This window comes from Acanthopagrus latus, chromosome 6 (genome assembly GCF_904848185.1).
Source record: "Acanthopagrus latus isolate v.2019 chromosome 6, fAcaLat1.1, whole genome shotgun sequence".
NCBI lineage: Eukaryota > Metazoa > Chordata > Actinopteri > Spariformes > Sparidae > Acanthopagrus > Acanthopagrus latus.
The window spans coordinates 4,974,501-4,992,349 of NC_051044.1; the positions used below are offsets into that span (position 1 = coordinate 4,974,501).

Below are 17,849 nucleotides of genomic sequence, written 5' to 3' on the forward strand. Positions count from 1 at the left end.
GAAATTGCGTTACTTTTAAAGTTACTGGCCTCCATTTGGCTGACATGGCCTTAAAAGAACTCTGGCAGGGGATCACGTCATGCACGGAGACCTGACGTCGAACCGTGTAAATTAGTATTTTAATGTACTTTCTCTCAGCTATCTACTCTTAAAAATGACGACGGTATTCATAATGTCTCTGGAAAACTTTTTCCACTACAGCTGGGTCGACTAAAAAGGAAGATACTCGTAAGAAGGCAGGAAAGCTCGCTGCTAACGCCAATGCTAATGCTACGCTTGCTAGCCAAGATAACCAGCATGCTAACATGACGATACAGCGCGACAAGCTAGCTTAGCTGAAGCAAAGCAGGTTAATGATTCATTCTCATCAAGTATCCAGAGGATGCGCACTTTTCAAATTCCAACTTGTTAGTTAGTTATTAGTCAGGTATGTTCTGGTTGGTGAAGCGGGCTAAAGCTTAAAGCCAAGTCATTCAAGCCAGAGCACAAGGCCTCTGTCTGTTTTATGTGGGCACATAGAAACAAACTGAAGGCAGTGAGTAAAGACCTTTAGAGTTACAAGTTAGACTTTGGTGCCCCCTGTTGGCAGCATCAGACCTGCCTTTTAGATTAGATATAATATTATTTAAGAAGACAAGAAAAACGTGACTCTCCTTGGATAATTTATCAGCAAAACTTTGTAAGCAGGCTTTTTTTTTCCCATTACTGTCTTATGAATGTCTGTTGGTTTCTTGAGAATATAAAGTTAAACAATCTAACATCCATTCCCTCAACACACTGACTCAGATACTCCAATATCATAACAAACTCAGATTTCACATTGTCCAGTGATGCTACTGTCATGAACCAGCTCTGGGTTCAGACAACATATGCGAGACCACACTGAGATTTCAATTGATAACAAAGGAGTTTACTGTGCAAACTAAAAAACCATAAACAAAAATAAAAATAAAATATGTAGGTCAGTATATCAGTGGTGTATGAAGTGTATGTGTGTGTAAGTGTAGTACAGTGTAACAAAGAAATTTAACTAAACAGAAGTCCTGCATGCTGGAAAGGAGAGAGAGAGACAGATATGACTTTATTGCAGGTTATATATGGAGGAGGAGCCCTGATGTGGATCAGGTTCAGGTGAGGCATCTCCTCCCAACATGCCTCCTCAATCACCTGATAGACTTGTGTGTCTGCGTCATCGTTTCCAAAAGTTTTCAAGTTTCTGCCTGTCCAGGCTTGGAACACTGCAACTGAGTTTCTGAATATCTTCATCCCAGAAGGTGTTACCCAAAAGCTCAGTTTTCAGTGACCTGAAACGGCATTTACAAGCATATGAAATACCCATGTACATGTGGACATGACTTTTTTGCTAAAACATAAACCTTGTAAACAAAAACAAAAAAAACTACCTTTCTCTCAAAATTCTGACTTTAATCTCAGAAAAAGTCCTGACTTTGTTCTGAGTCAGCACTCAAAACTTTAGCCATGGGCTTGATCCTCTTTGGTAAATGATGGGAGCAGCATATCACCAGATGCCAAACATCTGCTTACTGTACTCTTTTTTTTTCTGTCACTATCTAGGGCTGTAGCTACGAGCTGCCTGTTAGCGCAGTTAGCTGTGCATCTAGTGGCCCTCAGCTGACTGGGGTCTCTGCAAACCAGGAGCTTGGAGCGGTGGGGGAGTGTCGGTGTTACAATGCCAGCAGCCTCCGTCTTTGGTGCGTCAAATCCTGTTATTATTTCAGTCACGCTTCTGAATGTTTTAAACAAAAATTATTGCACCTTTAAATAGCTTAATATTTGATATGCTTTAAACATCTTTACATCTGTACATCAGGAATTTGAACTACACTGCTTGCAGGGAGTGTAAAAGAATGAGAGTGACCGATCAGACATGAAATATTAAACGTTGTGGTGTGTAACATTTCCTCCAGTGACTCACTATTTAAAAACACAGCAGTATCAGGTGGTTATGTTTCTGTGTGAAACCTGGCCAGAAGTTCATTCATTATCCATCACATAGTATCAGGTTGGCAGACCCTTAACCTTACAGCCGTGTGGAGGATAAACAGACAGCAGCACAGGAAGTAGAGGATTACCAGACGGATTTATTTGTTGCATTTGACTCATCATCATCATCATCATTCCCACAAGGAGCGCGCTCAGACAGAAACTCCAGTCTTCAGTGTATTCTTGTTTATTGGAATTTTAACAAAATATCAAGAGATACACACAGAAGATCTTTGTTAGCAATCTCAAAAGCAAAGATTTTGGGATCATTACAGTTGATTAATCAGTACGACGGTTACAAATTTATTTATGATACTCCACAGCTGGACTTCAGCCCAGTGTGTCGGTGGCTGACGGGCTGCTGAACACACCGTTCCTGGTGTAGAAGGTGTTCTTCACCACCGACGACTTGGCACGAGATGGAGTTCTGTAATCCAGAGTGTAGTCACCTGTAGGTCCGGGGCAGACCACATTAATGCAGAGTAAAACAACGACAGAGAGGATGTGATGATGGCTGTGGTTTGGATAAGAAGTGGATGTCCTGCCAGGAAACATGGTTGAACTCACCCAGCCTCCACCCGTACTCCCAGGACGAGAGCAGAGGGAAGTCAAACTTCTCCTCTGGTCTCATCTGACCTCGTCTCTGCAGGTACTGTCGTCGTCCTTTCCCCTGCAGAGGACGTCTTGCTCAAAATGACTTTGAATATATGATGTTTAAAGTAAAAAACATGTAATGACTGACATAGCATTAGCATGACTAGCTTTGTTAAAAAATGTATTATACAGTAACAGTTGAAGGGACTTTTCATTTATGTATAATATATCTGGGTGGAGAAAGCTTCAGTTCGTACATGATGAGAGGAGTCCTGGTAAAGAGCTCGTCTGGTCCGTGGAGAAACGGGCCTCATAATGGGGGGAACATCGAGACGCCCCTCTCCTTCCAACGAGAGCAGAAGAGGTTTGGGAGGAGAATGAGGAGCAGGAGGAGGAGGAGGAGGAGGAGGAGGAGGGTGGTTGTTCTGCTTCTCAGGTGTCTTGGAAACAGGAGGCAGGACCGCCCTGGTGGGTGGAACATAAAGACAAGATGTGTTTCATAAATAGTTTGTGTGATTAAAGTATTTTTACTTTAAGTGCAATTTTTCATGAATAAATTCAGCACACACTGACATCAACCACTTTCCTGTTTTCTTATTTTCATGTGCTAGAGGCATCAGTTGACACATTTCAAATGACAAAGTAGAATCTAATTTTGTTTTGAACCTCCGCTGCTCAGATTTATCTTGACCATCCTGAAGACACATTTGGTTTTGGATGTGAAAAACACCTTTAATGTGAATAAATCAGCTCACCGGGGGTCCGGAGGCAGGTGGGGCAGCTGCGTCGGCTCTGTGCTGCTGCTGTTTTGTGGATCGTCGCAGGACGGGTAAAGTTTGGCGTAGCGGCTCTTCCAGGCCAAACGGGTCACCATCTCCTTTTGGATCTGCTCTCTGTAGCAGTTCTGACTCTGGGTCGTCAACATGCTGCGCATCTCCTGCCAGAGAGCCTCAATAAGCAACTCAGTGTACACATTTGACAGAGATTTATATTGATTTACATCTTTCTGAGACTAGATTTGAAGGGCTATCACAGAATATCTCATTGACAATGTTAGGCGACAGCTCAGTTCAAGTTGACATTTGAAGCCAAAGTTCACTTAGATATGAAACATCCAATCAATAAGCTTTAAATCAAAGAAGAGATCGAATCGTATCGTATGGTAACAAAGTGTTTGTTTAAATGAACAAAGACCACAATGCCTCTCTAAACTTGACCAAACAGGTTAAGTGTCCTTAAATTAACCAAACTTTAAACACACAGGAGGCCAATAAGAAAACAGTCACATGAATCTGTAATAGTTCTGAAACGTGCTGTCAGAAGGAGTTTCAGATCAGGAAACACTCAAACACAACAAATTGTTCGCTCAGGTTGGATGACTTGTATTTATGATTACTCTGTAATTTTGGTCCAATAAAACTGTTCTACTGTATGGAGAAGAAAGACAGACAGAACTTTTGTCTGTTTCAGTTCTCTTATATTAAGACAAAAAAGTCCATGGGTTCTGCATCCCACCATCACAAACACCAACAAATTATATAAATCAAAGGCAATTGGATTTGCATTTGTGAAATCCTCACATGAAATGATGAGATGAGATAATTATTAGATATCTTAATTTACCTTCAGTGTGTGTCCGATGCAGAGCTGTGCAGGATCAGCTTCTCAGTGTGGAAATGAGATGTGGCTCAGATAACACTCTGTCACACTGGAACATGAGACACACACACACACACACACACACACACACACACACACACACACACACACACACACACACACACACACATCCTGTTTTCCCAACCTGTCATTATGATCCTTTCACATTAGGAGTCTAAAATCAGCTGTTGTAATAATAACATCACTGAGAAAACAGATTTAGAGTGAGAGGAGACTCAGCTTGTATTAGTATTTCAGCCCAATCCCAATAAATGTGAGCAGTTAACATTCCTGTAAACCAGCTAATTGTATAGTTTCATAAATACACCCAAAACATGGTGTCAGCCCCTCATACAGCTGTTTTTCTTCTTTAATTTTTAGAATATTTTTGGCTGTATTAATGCATATTGCATACATTTTGGTTAAAAAAGTGTTTGTTATTCTTTTTTCTTTTTAATGTCAGCCTCAGCTCATATAGTATGCCTATAATACACTGTGTGTATTACAGACAGACAGCTATGTTGTACATATCATTAAACTTTATCTAAAAAATGGTGTTATCCAAACTGTCACTGGGGTATCATCCTGTGTTCTGGATAAGTTTTTAATAATTTGTCCTATTTTTCACTAGACAGGACAAATACAACCCCTAGGAGACTTTGTCTCATAATACAAACTTATTATGAATAATAAATACTGATTAAAGACAATATTTAGTACAAAATATAGTATATGGAGAAAAAAGAAATATTTTTTTGCTTGTTTTTTTCATGTAAAGAAATCAGTGGCATCACCTAAACAGACTTATATAGTGTTTAAAGTGTTGAAATCCTAAAAATGATTGAATATTTGTTAGTTATTATCAGAAATTATGTTGGTTGGAAACTGTCACCCGGTGGAAGCTGAAAAACAATGTTGATATGTAGTATTTCCATGGCAGTTTTAAGAGCCACGAGACGTCCCGGTTACCGGAAGTAGTCCAGAAAGAGACGACGACGACGAAGAAGAAGAAGCCACGTCACAAATTTGTGGCTCGAAATTCAACATGAAGCGGAGACGTCAAATTTTCTAAACAGGAAGAGGAGAAAATACAACTTTTTCATCAAGATTTGAACGTGTAGCTGGTAAGACAGAGACTCTTGAGGTTGTCGGTGTATCTACAACACTTTACTGACGTAAAGCGGGAAATATATTCACAGATTTGAACTTCGAATTGCGCGAATTAGACCGATATGACCTGTCCAGCTCAGAGGACGACTCGTCTAGGTGAAGATTAGGCTGTAACTTGTTGTCCATCTTGATACGACAGGAAAGAGGCGTCGTTTGTGTTATGACATCGTTTCTACTGAAAGCCTTTGTCTTTGTTTAGTAGCTATAAAGTTCCCCGTAAAGTCGTGTTTGCTACGATCTCAAGCACACACTACTTTATTTATTTATTTATTTATGCTAGCTAGCATGTGCCTGATCTGTGTTGTTTTCAGTGTGATAGTTGGTGACAGCAGCAGACACTGTGATACAGGTCTAATTAACTTAACTACATCTTACAGTGTTATAATCAATAGATTCTGCCAGAGGACAAACACACGTGATTTACGTGATTTACAGAGATCAGCTGTGGCTCTTTTATCTCAGCTCTGAAGTCCAACCCCTCCCAGCTGAGAGAGCAGGAGCTGACAACAAGCTGCAGGATTCAGGAAAGAAGCAGCTGTGTGATTTTTCTGAAGAAAACACATTGAGAATAGCAATTTGTTACATCACACGATGACTCTTTTACATAAGAATCGGCTTTATCAACCAAGTATTTGCTAAGTTTGCTCTCAGTGTACAGTGGATAGTATAATAAACATTAAATCTAAATGAATATATAAATAACTGAGACATTAAGACAACAGGTACAAGATGGTGCAATTGTAAGGAGTACTGAATTTCCAACAGTATTCACAGGGGTAGTTGCACAGTGGTTTTTCAGAAAACGTCTCTGTGTCTGGTTGTTTTGGTATACAGTGCTCTGTAACACCTGCTGGAGGTGAGGAGCTTGAACAGTTTGTGAACAGGATGTGAGTGGCCTGCAGAGATGTTACCTGTTTCCTAACCCTGGTCCAGTAAGGGGACAACTCAGCTCCAATTATCTTTCCTACAGACCTGATTGACCATTGCGGTCTGTAGGAGCCAAAATGTGCATCTGTTTTGGATTGTTTATTTTTGTTTAGGCAGTGCACATCATTATTATTACTATTGTTGTTTGTTTTTTGTCATCTTGTTATGATTTGAGGTAAGAGGAAGTGGGTTGGGCCTCCACATTATTTCACCTGCGCAGTTTGTTCACGGGCGCCCCAGTAGACAAAGAAGGTTGAGTGAGGCCCTATATTTTTTCTTTGACCGTAATTTTGATGTAACTTTGACCATCATTTTTCTTCTTGATTTTGATCATAACTTTCGTTAATAAACCCAAGAAACATATCTGGAATTGGACTAAAGTTTTTCATTCAACGAGTCACAGAAAAGAGCCTGCTTAGCCTCTCAGCGGACTATTTATAAATTAAATAAGACGCTACATGGTCTCTTCCTGTCCTGTTAGTTTCAAGTCCGAAACAAACATTGATGGAAGTGCAGAGAACAGACTGAATGATCCCGATGTGGAACTGGATCAGATGCTCCTAAGGGAAGTTGAACTTCCTAAGCTTTTAAAGAAAGTAAAACCTCTGCTGGGCCCAGTAAATATATGCTGATATGTGAATGTACAAAGTGGGGGGAGTTGAAAAGCTCACTGTTTTAACTTTAACTATGGTTCTATGTCTGTGTGTTGTTTCTGGTTCACCTCAGAATGACTGAAAATGAGTGATTTGGAGGAAGAGATACATGGACCAGACTCTCTATTGAACTCCAAACATCATACTCCAGACTCGAGTGATGAACCTGGACCCTCAAACACAAAGTAAGACACTGTCTCTGCTGTTGATAAACAGATACATCACAGCATATTGAATAGCTTTTTGTCCAGAATTAACTTTTTTTTTTTTAATTCAGTTTTGAAGTTATACATTAGATAAGATATACTTTAGTGTAGGTTGTTTTGACTCCACACAGCAGTTCCATATTAAACGAATCTGAACTACATAGTGCATCTTTTAAGAAACATTTTCCTCTTGTCCACAGAGAGTTGAAGGTTTGGAGTCCTGCCTCTGTGGAAGAGCAGCCGTCCTGCTGTGGTTTGTGTCAGGATGTCCTGAGGGATCCGGTCTCTACCAGCTGTGGACATTGGTTCTGCAGTCAGTGCATCAGCTCATACTGGGACCAGTCTGCTTCATCAGAGGACGTCTCCTGCCCCAAGTGTCGAAAAAGATCCAGAACAAGACCTGGACTGCAGGCAGCCAGTCAGACTAGCACTGTTCAAAGTAAGATCGAACATCTGTATGCAGATGTCACCAGGTTTTCTGTGTTGCAGCGGTCACGCATTGCACGTCATGAAAATGTAAAGCTTTGCTGCATTTAAAAAAATCTCTACTCTTCTATCTTCATTCTTTCTTCCTTATTACACCATTTATATTTTGACCTTTTCATTGTCCTACAGGAAGCTTTGGTCTGCAAGAGGTTCTACATGAACATAAAAAAAGTCTGAGGAGCAGATATGAACGTGTGACAGAAGGAACTGATGAAGCAGGAAGTGGAATCCTCCTCAACAGGATCTACACCGAGCTCTACATCACAGAGGGACAGAGTGAGGAGGTTAATACCCAACATGAGATCTGGCAGCTTGAGATGACTTCCAAGCTGGAGAATCTCCAGGAAACTCCAATCAAGTGTGGTGACATCTTTAAAGCCGTACCTGGCCAACAGAGAAACATCAGAGTTGTGCTGACGAACGGTGTTGCTGGCATTGGAAAAACCTTCTCAGTGCAGAAGTTCACACTGGACTGGGCGGAGGGCTCAGAGAACCAAGATATCACTCTGCTGATTCTGCTGTCGTTCAGGGAGCTGAAATTTATCGAAGGTGAGCAGTACAGTCTTCTCAGGCTTCTCCATGTTTTCCATCCAACGTTACAGAAGGTGACAGCAGAGCAGCTCGCTGTCTGTAAACTTCTGTTCATCTTTGATGGCCTGGATGAAAGCAGACTTTCACTGGACTTTAACATCAGTGAGGTTGTTTCTGATGTCACACAGAAGTCATCAGTCAGCGTGCTGTTGATAAACCTCATCAAGGGGAAGCTGCTTCCCTCGGCTCTTGTCTGGATCACTTCCCGACCGGCAGCAGCCAATCAGATCCCTCCTTCATGTGTTGACAGGGTAACAGAAGTACGAGGCTTCACTGATGCCCAGAAGGAGGAGTACTTCAGGAGGAGGTTCAGTGATGAAGATCTGTCCAGCAGAATCATCTCACACATCAAGAGCTCAAGGAGCCTCCACATCATGTGTCTGATCCCAGTATTCTGCTGGATCACTGCTACAGTTCTGGAAAACATGTTGACCACAGACCAGAGAGAAGAGCTGCCCAAGACTCTGACTGACATGTACTCACACTTCCTGCTGGTTCAGACAAAGAGGAAGAAGCTGAAATATGATAAGGGACATGAAATGAGTCCAGGGGAGCTGACTCGGTCCGACATGGAAGTTCTTTTGAAACTGGGGAGGCTGGCATTTGAACATCTGGAGAAAGGAAACATCATGTTCTACAAAGAAGACCTGAAGCAGTGTGGTCTTGATGTCACAGAGGCCTCAGTGTACTCAGGAGTTTGTACAGAGATCGTCAGAAGAGAGTCTGTAATCTTCCAGAAAACCATCTACTGCTTTGTTCATCTGAGCGTTCAAGAGTTTCTGGCTGCAGTCTACATGTTCCACTGTTACACCAACAAGAACAAAAAGGTTCTGGAGGACTTCTTTGATGATGATGATGATGATGATTCATTCATTGTCAGTGATGATGATGATGATGACGACTACAACAAGTCATCTTTGGATAACTTCCTGAGGAGAGCAATGGAGAAATACTTAGCGAGTAAAAATGGCCACCTTGAGTTGTTTGTTCGCTTCCTTCATGGCCTGTGTCTGGAGTCCAACCAGAGACTGTTAGGAAGCCTACTGGGTCGAACAGACAACAGTCCAGAAATCATCCAGAGAGCCATCAAAAACCTGAAGACAATGACAACAGACGATGTCTCTCCTGACAGAACCATCAACATCTTCCACTGTCTGATGGAGATGAACGACCACTCAGTTCATAAGGAGATCCAAGAGTTCCTGAAGTCAGAGAACAGATCAAAGATGAAACTCTCAGAGATCCACTGCTCAGCTCTGGCCTACGTGCTGCAGATGTCAGAGGAGGTTCTGGATGAGTTGGACATGAAGAAGTATAAAACGTCAATAAAGGGAAAACAACGACTGATTCCAGCTGTCGTGAACTGCAGAAAGGCTCGGTTAGTATTCGTCTAGCAGGACCAAAGACTTTTAGAGTTGTATGTACTGCCTCCTCAGAAACCTTTAGCCTAGCCATGATTTGATGCTTTGCTTAAGATAACCCTTTGACTTCTGAAACGTTTACTTACTTTCTGATTATTTCCCAGTTTACGTGACAATGTTGAAGAATACATGTACTACTTTTGCTTCACTCCACCACAAATTAATTATGAACAATTTATTTCAATTCTAGGACCGTAAAATTATGCAATGAAGTTTCCAGGAGGCTGAATATCTGCAGCAGTTCTGTTTTGAAAATCACAAAATTGTTTGTGAAAAGATTTGTTTTTATTAACAGATGCTCACATTACAGTGAAATTGTGATACCAAAAATATATCATGTTTCCATTCATGCACCAGAAAATATTACATTAAAAAGAAATGTAAAAATACACATACTAAACATATAAATAAATAAATAAATAAACAAATCCAGGGGAAACCAGGAAAAAGGAAAACATTTAACTATAAGGATATTCCAACTAAAATACTTATATCAGAAGATATTACTAGTATAAAACCTAAAGCATATTTTAATCATAGACTTATAAAATGATCGGAAACGCAATTTTAAAAAAAAACCAACAACAAAACAATAAATTGCGCAGCATACCCCACCTGTATCATTCACTTTATATGAATATGTGGTACATACATACACCCATGCATACATGTACATATAAAATCATTAATTTCTTTTACACAATCTTTGTATCCGTAGACTCTCTGGCTGTGAACTTTCAACCATACACTGCAACACTGTTGCCAGGGCTTTAAAGTCCAACCCATCTCACCTAAGAGAGCTCGACCTGAGTAACAATTATCCAGGAAACTTGGGAGTGGAGCTGCTGTCTGATGGTCTTGAGAGTCCACACTGTAGACTGGAGAATCTGAGGTCAGTTCACTTTGTGTGTTACTTTGAATTTTGTGTCTTTAATCTGAAAAGATTTGCATTTTTATGTGAGTAGAAAGTGTTCCATGAAAATGTCTGGTTGAAATGTATTTTACAGACTCAATCACTGTGAAATAACACCGAGGGGCTGTGCATCTCTGGGCTCAGCTCTGTCCTCAAACCCGTCCTATCTGAGAGTGCTGAGGCTGAGCAGCAACAAGCTGCGTGATTCAGGAGTGTTGGAGCTGTGTGGTTTTCTGAGGAGTCCACTCTGTAGACTGGAAACTCTGAAGTAGGAACTTCATATTGTCTTAAAATTTTTGCATTGATTTCTCAAAATCCATCTACTACTTTAATCTGTTGAGATACTCTGACTGAGTGAAATGGTTTCTGCAACAGTAAAAGTACCAAAAAGAACCTCCATGTTTCCCATAAATGTGTGTATTGAGATTGGATCATGCTGACATTGAACTCTCCAAGTGCAGAGACAGAGAGAGAGTAAGACGAAATCATTACATCAGAGTAAGCTGCAAGTCATTATTAAAGGGATATTCCGGTGTAAATTTAATCCATGGTCCCAAGATCAAGTTAGCAGACCGCTAATTTATGGAGTTTTATCAACCTCAGAAAAAGACTGTGCAGTAACAATACATTGGCGTATACACCTCCAACAAGAAACCGCCATCAAAAAGCTACAATAATGCTCAGAACAGTACCAAACTTAAGCAACAGTACAAATAGAGTCTCAGCACATAGTCCCGGGCATCAAAATTCCTCTAGCTTAGCTGGATTTCTACTGAAAAGCTGACAAAATTTACTACTCTTCTGCAGCAGCTTCCTGTTGACGGTCCCGACGAGTCGATTACCAAGTGCAGTAGAGTTCCGGGGCTCGAGGATGGAAAATGTATGATTATGACTCCATGGAAAAGCAATCAAAGTTCATATGTGCCTTACCTGCCAGTTTATTACAGTTATTATCGAGAGCGGACAGGGAAAAGAATGGAATTGAGGAGGAAAGTTGAAATCTGTTTTTAGCTTCCCAATAGAAATCCTGCCAAGCAGTGGAGGTTAGATGTCCCGGACTATGTGCTGAAACCTTATTTGTACTGTTGCTGCAGTTTGGTGCTGTTCTGAGCATTATTTGTGGCTTTTTGGTGGAAGTTTATAGTTGGATCCATTTACTGCAGTATGTTGTTGTTGTGCGGTCGTTTCTGAGGGTGCTATAGCTACGTGAGCTAGCGCTCTGCAAACTTTATCTCTCGAGGGGGGGTCCTACTTGGTGTCACGGTGTGTTAGAACATAACTTACACCAGAATATCCCTTTAAGCTAATAGATGCAGCTCTAGTTGTGGATGAAAATGTAGTTCCCTTTGCAGTGAGCTGTAACCGCTGTTTCATGCAGCTTCTTTGTGTGATCACTTTCAGTCAGGCTCAGACAAAAGCATTTAAAATAATTCATGTGAAAACATGGTTATTTATAAAGCTATAGAAGGCTCATACAGCTCACCCTGATGTATGTCGTCCTCATATCCCTGACTACAGTGGAGTGCAAAGTTGACATGACCCATTGAGCCACAGTGGAAACTTTTATTGGCTATGTCACGGCTTTAAAAGAAGCAGAATTTTACTGTATTTGTCATTTATACAGATTAAGACACTGCAGTCTGTCAGAGATCGGCTGTGCTTCTCTGGTCTCAGCTCTGGATCTTAACCCCTCCCATCTGAGAGAGCTGGACCTGAGTGAAAACAAGTTGTGCAATCCAGGAGTCAGAGATCTCTGTGAACTTCTGCTGAGTCCACTCTTTAGACTGAAGACTTTGAGGTAGGGCAACCAAATTTCCTTGTGTATGAATCACTCCTTGCATATAGTGATTATATAAAAGTTTATTACATGTTTTTTCTTTTTGCAGCTTGTCAAAATGTAGCATCACACATGAAAGGTGTTATTCTCTGGCCTTGGTTCTAAAGTCCAACCCTTCCCATCTGAAAGAGCTGGACCTGAGTAGAAATGAATTGAAAGATTTAGGAGTGAGGCATCTCTGTGTTGGTCTCAAGAGTCCTCTTTGTCAACTGGAAACTCTGAGGTCAGCACACTGTCATTCCTCTCTTGTAGATGATCCATCTTCAAAGAGCAAATCCTAATAACATATCTAGTACGTGGATGTTTTTGTACATTTAATCTTTTATTAATCTGTGTCCTGTGAGAGCAGGCTTGTAAGGTGTGATCTCTCAGAGATCAGCTGTGCTTCACTGGCCTCGGCTCTGAGGACCAACCACTCCCATCTACGAGAGCTGGACCTGAGTGACAACGAGCTGCAGGATTCAGGAGTGAAGCAGCTGTCTGAGCTTGTGAAGAGTCCAAACTATAGTCTGCAGACTCTGAGGTCAGTAGAGAGTTGAAGTCAGTCCATGCTGATCAGCCCATTTGTTTGTCTCGGAGGTGATAAGTTGGACAGTACAATTAGCTGAATTACTCTCAGTTGGAGTTATTGGAGGAGATTGGAGCCTTATGTTCAATCAGTGTATCAGAATTGTGTATATTTTCGGTATGTGTAGGTACTTCAATGCTGAGGGTTCACCTGTAACAGTGAAGTTCAGCTGTGACCAGTCTGAAGATGAACCTTCAGATGTCGGTAATGAACCTGGACCTTCAGGCACAAAGTAAGAAAGCGTTTCCACTTAACATTATTTTAAAGTAAACCCATTCTTGCAAGGTAGCTCTGGTGCTACTGTGACGAGTCTAACTACTCATGCTCAACGTTTTTATATCTGAAGGGTGTAGACTGCTGGCAATAAATGATCAATTTCTCTGTGTCAAGTGTATCTGAAATATGTAAATACTGTGTGTGTAGGTTGTTCAGTGCTGAGGGTTCACCTGTCACAGCGACTGGATACCAGGAGTTGAGTGAATCTCTTGAATCCAGCTGTGACCAGTCTGAAGATGGACCTTCACATGTCAGTAATGAACCAGGACCTTCAGACACAAAGTAAGAAAGACTTTTCTACTGTAAACTGAGCTGAACATTAAAGTAAATCACGATACTGTAATATAGGCCTTACCTGAATGTTTGTAGGCTTCTGATGTTGCACTGGTAATGTACGTCCAAGGCTTTTCTTCTTTTCTTTCTCTTTCTTCTCCTCTGTCTTATCTTCTTCTTCCTAGTGACTATGGTTGTGTCAAATCAGAAGTTTTTGTCTAGTGAAGAGAAGGCCCCTGATTTTGAGAGTTATAAAGTTATTACTTATTATTAATATATTATTTTATGACTTGTCATGAGCGATGACGCTGCATTTGTTCTTAAAGGATGGGTGACAGAGACACCAGGACTCTACCTGACAGACATGAAGGATGTGAGTTAAAGAAGCTAATTGAACTGTTTTGTTGATTTCTTTCTTCATGACTTTAGTAGAATGTTTACCAGTAGATTGCAACAGGTAACATGGGGAGAAAGACATGCTACAAAGGGCCCAGGTCAGCTTTAAACTGTTACAAGTTTATGAATGTTGAGTCTGCAGGATGTCCAAAGATTTGATATCATCTGCGTCTTCCAACCACTAGATCCATCCACATTTGAGTCAAAACTCACTGTGTCTGGGGACATGACAGAGGGGAGTGAGGATAAGGAGGATCAGCCGAGTCCTGATGATCCAGAGAGGTTGAACCAGCGGCATCAGCTTCTGTGTGGAGATGTACTGAGTACAAATGTCAGTTTCCCTATTTATTTATTTATTTATTTATTTATTTATTTACATCTGTCAGTGATCAGACTCGGACCCCTCCAGGGTTTGATATTAATTCTAGATAACATAAAAACTACTCGCTGCTGTCCAGTCCTCTATGTATTCTGATTGATTAGTCCATTCTCACTAATTCACTAATGTTTTGACATCTTCAATTCTAGGACAAGCAGAATTTCACACCTGAACTGCTGACTGAGTCTGGAAAGACGTCATACAGGTAACCCAAACATAAACTTGGACCAATTCAACTCCTGTCAGTGATTACAGTTCTACCTGTCCTCTCAACTCTGCACTTACACTGGAGTTGAAAGTTAAACCTTTTCAGTTAAGCTAATTAGCATTTTCAGCAGGTCGAACATCTTCAGAACCCCCTAGCATTGCTCTCTCTTAACTTAATGCAGCAATCGTTGACGCTATTACAAGACACTGTACCATCAAAATAATTCTGAATCTGTTATTTAAAGGTAAAAAACTAACATAATTTTGTTTTGTTTGAGAATTGAATTGGGGTGTATCCTACAGGTTCAGGTGTCCTGGTCCAGGTGTGTTCCAGTGTGAATCAACTGGACTGGTGTTTGTAATGGTTCAGGAGGCGGAGCTGCTGTACGGGACCGTCCACTGGGATAAGAACCTCCTCTATCAGGCTGATAAGATGGCTGCAGGGCTGCTGTTCGATATCAAGTGTTCAGAGGATTCTGCTGTCTGTCAGCTCCACCTGCCTCACTGTGAAGTTATGGATGGTAAGGACTCCATTACAGGGCCCTCTCAACCAAAGCTCAACAAATTCATAAGATTTGTCTTCTGGGGATTATTCATATTATTTTAAAAAAACTGCTTTGTTTTTCTTTCTTTTACTTATTTTGCTTTCCATTTATTGTTAATTTGGACCAGCAGTTTCTCCAGGCGCTACAATTAATTCCTTCCTCTTGTAGGAGTGAAGGCACTGTCTGTCACCAGCTTCCCATCCTACATCACTTAATGTGTGTTCAATAAATTACTCAACCTGGACAACAGTTGTACAAAGAATCTGCTCATTATTCTGGAAAATAGCTGTAATGAGCAAAAGCTCACAGCTCTGTGTTTTCACAGCTCCGCTGCCTGAAGGTCTGCTGTCTGTCGTCCACATCACTGATGATGGAATGAACTTCCTCAAGCCGCTGGAGGTTACAGACACTCATGTGGTCGTCACAGTCTCCCACTTCTCCGCCCTTGGTATAGTAAAGAATTTTATTAAATGGGTTTTGAAGAAGACTAAAACAGTTTGTGGCAAAGTCCTGCTGTTTCTTGGACAACCAAACCCAAAAACACAGAGGCGAAAACTGGACGTGTTTCTCCTGCCGTGGAACATCCATCAGGACGTGGTAAAGCTCTGTGTTACAGCTGTCAGTCCAAACTGTCTCAACGTAATTTTCCCTTTGTTAAAATGTTCTGATGTCTCTTCAGGTGAGCACACAGCAGCGACATTCAGAGAACATCCAGGTCCCTTCAAAATGTAAATTCATTGAAGATCAGAGTTACACTCTTCACTGTCCTCAGGCAATTAAAATACAGCCTAGGGTGAGAATTTGATATGAAATACTTTTTTAGTGCTGCAGCATGTTGACACGATTCATCAAAAAGTCCTTGGAGACCTCGAGTTTACATTCAACACTATAAATGTTCTGACACATTTTCAGAGTGCAAATTTCGACCTGGAGTTTGGACCAGATTACTACCCAGCATTTGAGGTCCGCCTGCCGACAACCACAGAAGAAGTGACTTTAATGATCAAAGATCAAGGAGATACAGTGGTCTGGGAGCACGACGTCGATCTCACCGGTAAGACTTCCTCCTGTGCACTGTCGATAGCCGTGGCTGGAGGTATTATGCTTTCGGTTGTCCGTTTTTCTTTCTCTCCTGTTCTTATAAATGCGATATCACAAGAACACCATTAAGCAGTTTCTTTGGATTTGGCACAATCATCCACTGGGACTCAAGGATGAACTGATATAATGGGATAAAACAAAAAAAGTTATGGCAACTATCCCATCGGTCAACTTCACTACGAGGTCATGATGTTCTGCAAAAAAGGTTCTGGACAACATTCAATTCCAAAGCTCAGGAACAGCAACTTGAGAGTTAAGCTGAGGGTTAGATGATACGGATCCAAGTAAAAATCTGGATCTAGCAGATTTGAATACTTTTTTTATTTAATACTGGATTAGGATTGACTCTTGAGGTTGGTTATCATCTGATGGTTGGTTACAAAATGTTTATCCTTGATATCGTCCAGATTCAAGCAGGAGAACTCCACAGATGAACGTCCCAGCGGAGGATTTGGTCCCAGCAGAGGACGATGTGCGGGCAGACAAGAAGCTGTTCTCTGTTAGGGAGGAGTTTGTACAGCGAGTGTCTGATCCTGTTCTGAACCAGCTTCTGGATAAACTTTATCCGAGCGTCATAAGTAATGAAGAAATGCAGTCCATCAGAAACAAATCAGTCCGACAGGATAAAGCACGGGAGTTGATCGACGCAGTGGAACGAAGGGGACATGAAGCCAGCTCGATCCTGATCACTGCCATTGGTGAGCTGGATCAATATCTTTCCAGCCAGCTGAAGTTAAGCTGAAGAAGGAGGTCAAATTCTGGTGACTGACAGAGATTCATGCAGCACTTTAATGCTATAGTTTGCATATTTATGTTTGCTGTTACAAAGAGCTCAGGAGGTAACTGATCATGAGCATTATTACTGTTGTTGGACTGCAAACCATGTCACTGGGCGGCTGTGTCTCAGGGGTAGAGCCAGCGGCTTGTTATCACAAGGTCGCTGGTTCGATTCCCCTGGTTTGAATGTCGAAGTGTCCTTGGGAAAGATACTGAACACCGAACTGCTCCTGATGTGCTGGTCGGCACTGTGCATGGCAGCCACCACCATCAGTGTATTAATATATGTATGAATTACTGTAAGTCACTTTGGAGACAAGTGTCTGCTAAATGCCCTAAAATGTAAATGTTAATATAAATATTGTTCAAAATTAATTGAGGCATGTCAGGGGAGTCTCAAAAAAAACCAAAAAAACCCTGACACAAATGCAGTAGTTTACAAAAGGTCCAACTGTTTATATGTAGCTTTGTAGTTTTTTATTAAGAAATATTTGTCTGCTTCATATATACATTTGTAAAAGTTATTTATTTTAAATGTGGATACTTTTTAAAATGTTTTTATACAATGAGACATTTTGATCTCTGTGTAATGAAATGTGTTTACATGGAGTCATAAATCCTGAAATACTTGTGAGGCTCGTTTGTTTATCAGTACTGAGACCGAACTGTTAGCTGAACCCAACAGGTGTGAAGTTGCTCTTATATTGGTATTATTAAAAGTTTTCTCAGAGACCTTTCAGTGTCGACTATGTATAATCTCCATCCACTTCCATACATTGTCCAAAACAAGGTCCCACTCTGGAAACTGGAGGGTTAGGGTTAGGGTTAGGGTTAGGTGGTCAACATTAAATTAGGGTGCATTACCA

At 41.0% G+C, this 17,849-nt stretch overlaps 2 protein-coding genes and 1 long non-coding RNA gene across 9 annotated transcripts; 2 read left to right on the top strand and 1 right to left on the bottom strand.

Moving 5' to 3' along the window:
- Positions 1–24: 24 nt before the first annotated feature.
- On the top strand, positions 25–2,745 carry LOC119020400. The gene is made up of 3 exons (XR_005075303.1): positions 25–106; positions 1,576–1,712; positions 2,328–2,745. It is a non-coding gene; the product is annotated as an uncharacterized LOC119020400 (long non-coding RNA).
- On the bottom strand, positions 2,325–7,070 carry LOC119020398 (protein ATP6V1FNB). Of its 6 annotated transcripts, XM_037099676.1 has the most exons (7): positions 6,339–7,070; positions 5,861–5,975; positions 4,222–4,306; positions 3,354–3,535; positions 2,856–3,063; positions 2,572–2,674; positions 2,325–2,453 (listed from the first exon to the last, which is right to left on the bottom strand). In XM_037099676.1, exons 4-7 carry the CDS (start codon positions 3,530–3,532, stop codon positions 2,335–2,337), a joined length of 609 nt encoding a protein of 202 aa, XP_036955571.1. In that variant the 5' UTR covers positions 3,533–3,535; positions 4,222–4,306; positions 5,861–5,975; positions 6,339–7,070; the 3' UTR covers positions 2,325–2,334. The 6 variants fall into 6 exon arrangements, with proteins under 6 accessions (XP_036955571.1, XP_036955572.1, XP_036955573.1 ...); XM_037099677.1 differs by lacking the exon at positions 5,861–5,975; XM_037099678.1 differs by lacking the exons at positions 5,861–5,975; positions 6,339–7,070 and adding an exon at positions 5,495–5,842.
- On the top strand, positions 5,266–17,715 carry LOC119020390 (NACHT, LRR and PYD domains-containing protein 3-like). 2 transcript variants are annotated; one of them, XM_037099645.1, is made up of 19 exons: positions 5,266–5,381; positions 7,081–7,192; positions 7,414–7,652; positions 7,829–9,668; positions 10,430–10,603; positions 10,719–10,892; positions 12,249–12,422; positions 12,511–12,684; positions 12,811–12,984; positions 13,157–13,261; positions 13,453–13,587; positions 13,905–13,951; positions 14,160–14,305; positions 14,503–14,558; positions 14,864–15,081; positions 15,431–15,702; positions 15,785–15,898; positions 16,018–16,159; positions 16,614–17,715. In XM_037099645.1, exons 2-19 carry the CDS (start codon positions 7,092–7,094, stop codon positions 16,946–16,948), a joined length of 4,620 nt encoding a protein of 1,539 aa, XP_036955540.1. In that variant the 5' UTR covers positions 5,266–5,381; positions 7,081–7,091; the 3' UTR covers positions 16,949–17,715. The 2 variants fall into 2 exon arrangements, 1 of the variants encoding a protein (XP_036955540.1); XR_005075302.1 differs by lacking the exon at positions 16,614–17,715 and having other exon boundaries at positions 15,431–15,553.
- The last annotated feature ends 134 nt before the right edge of the window (positions 17,716–17,849 follow it).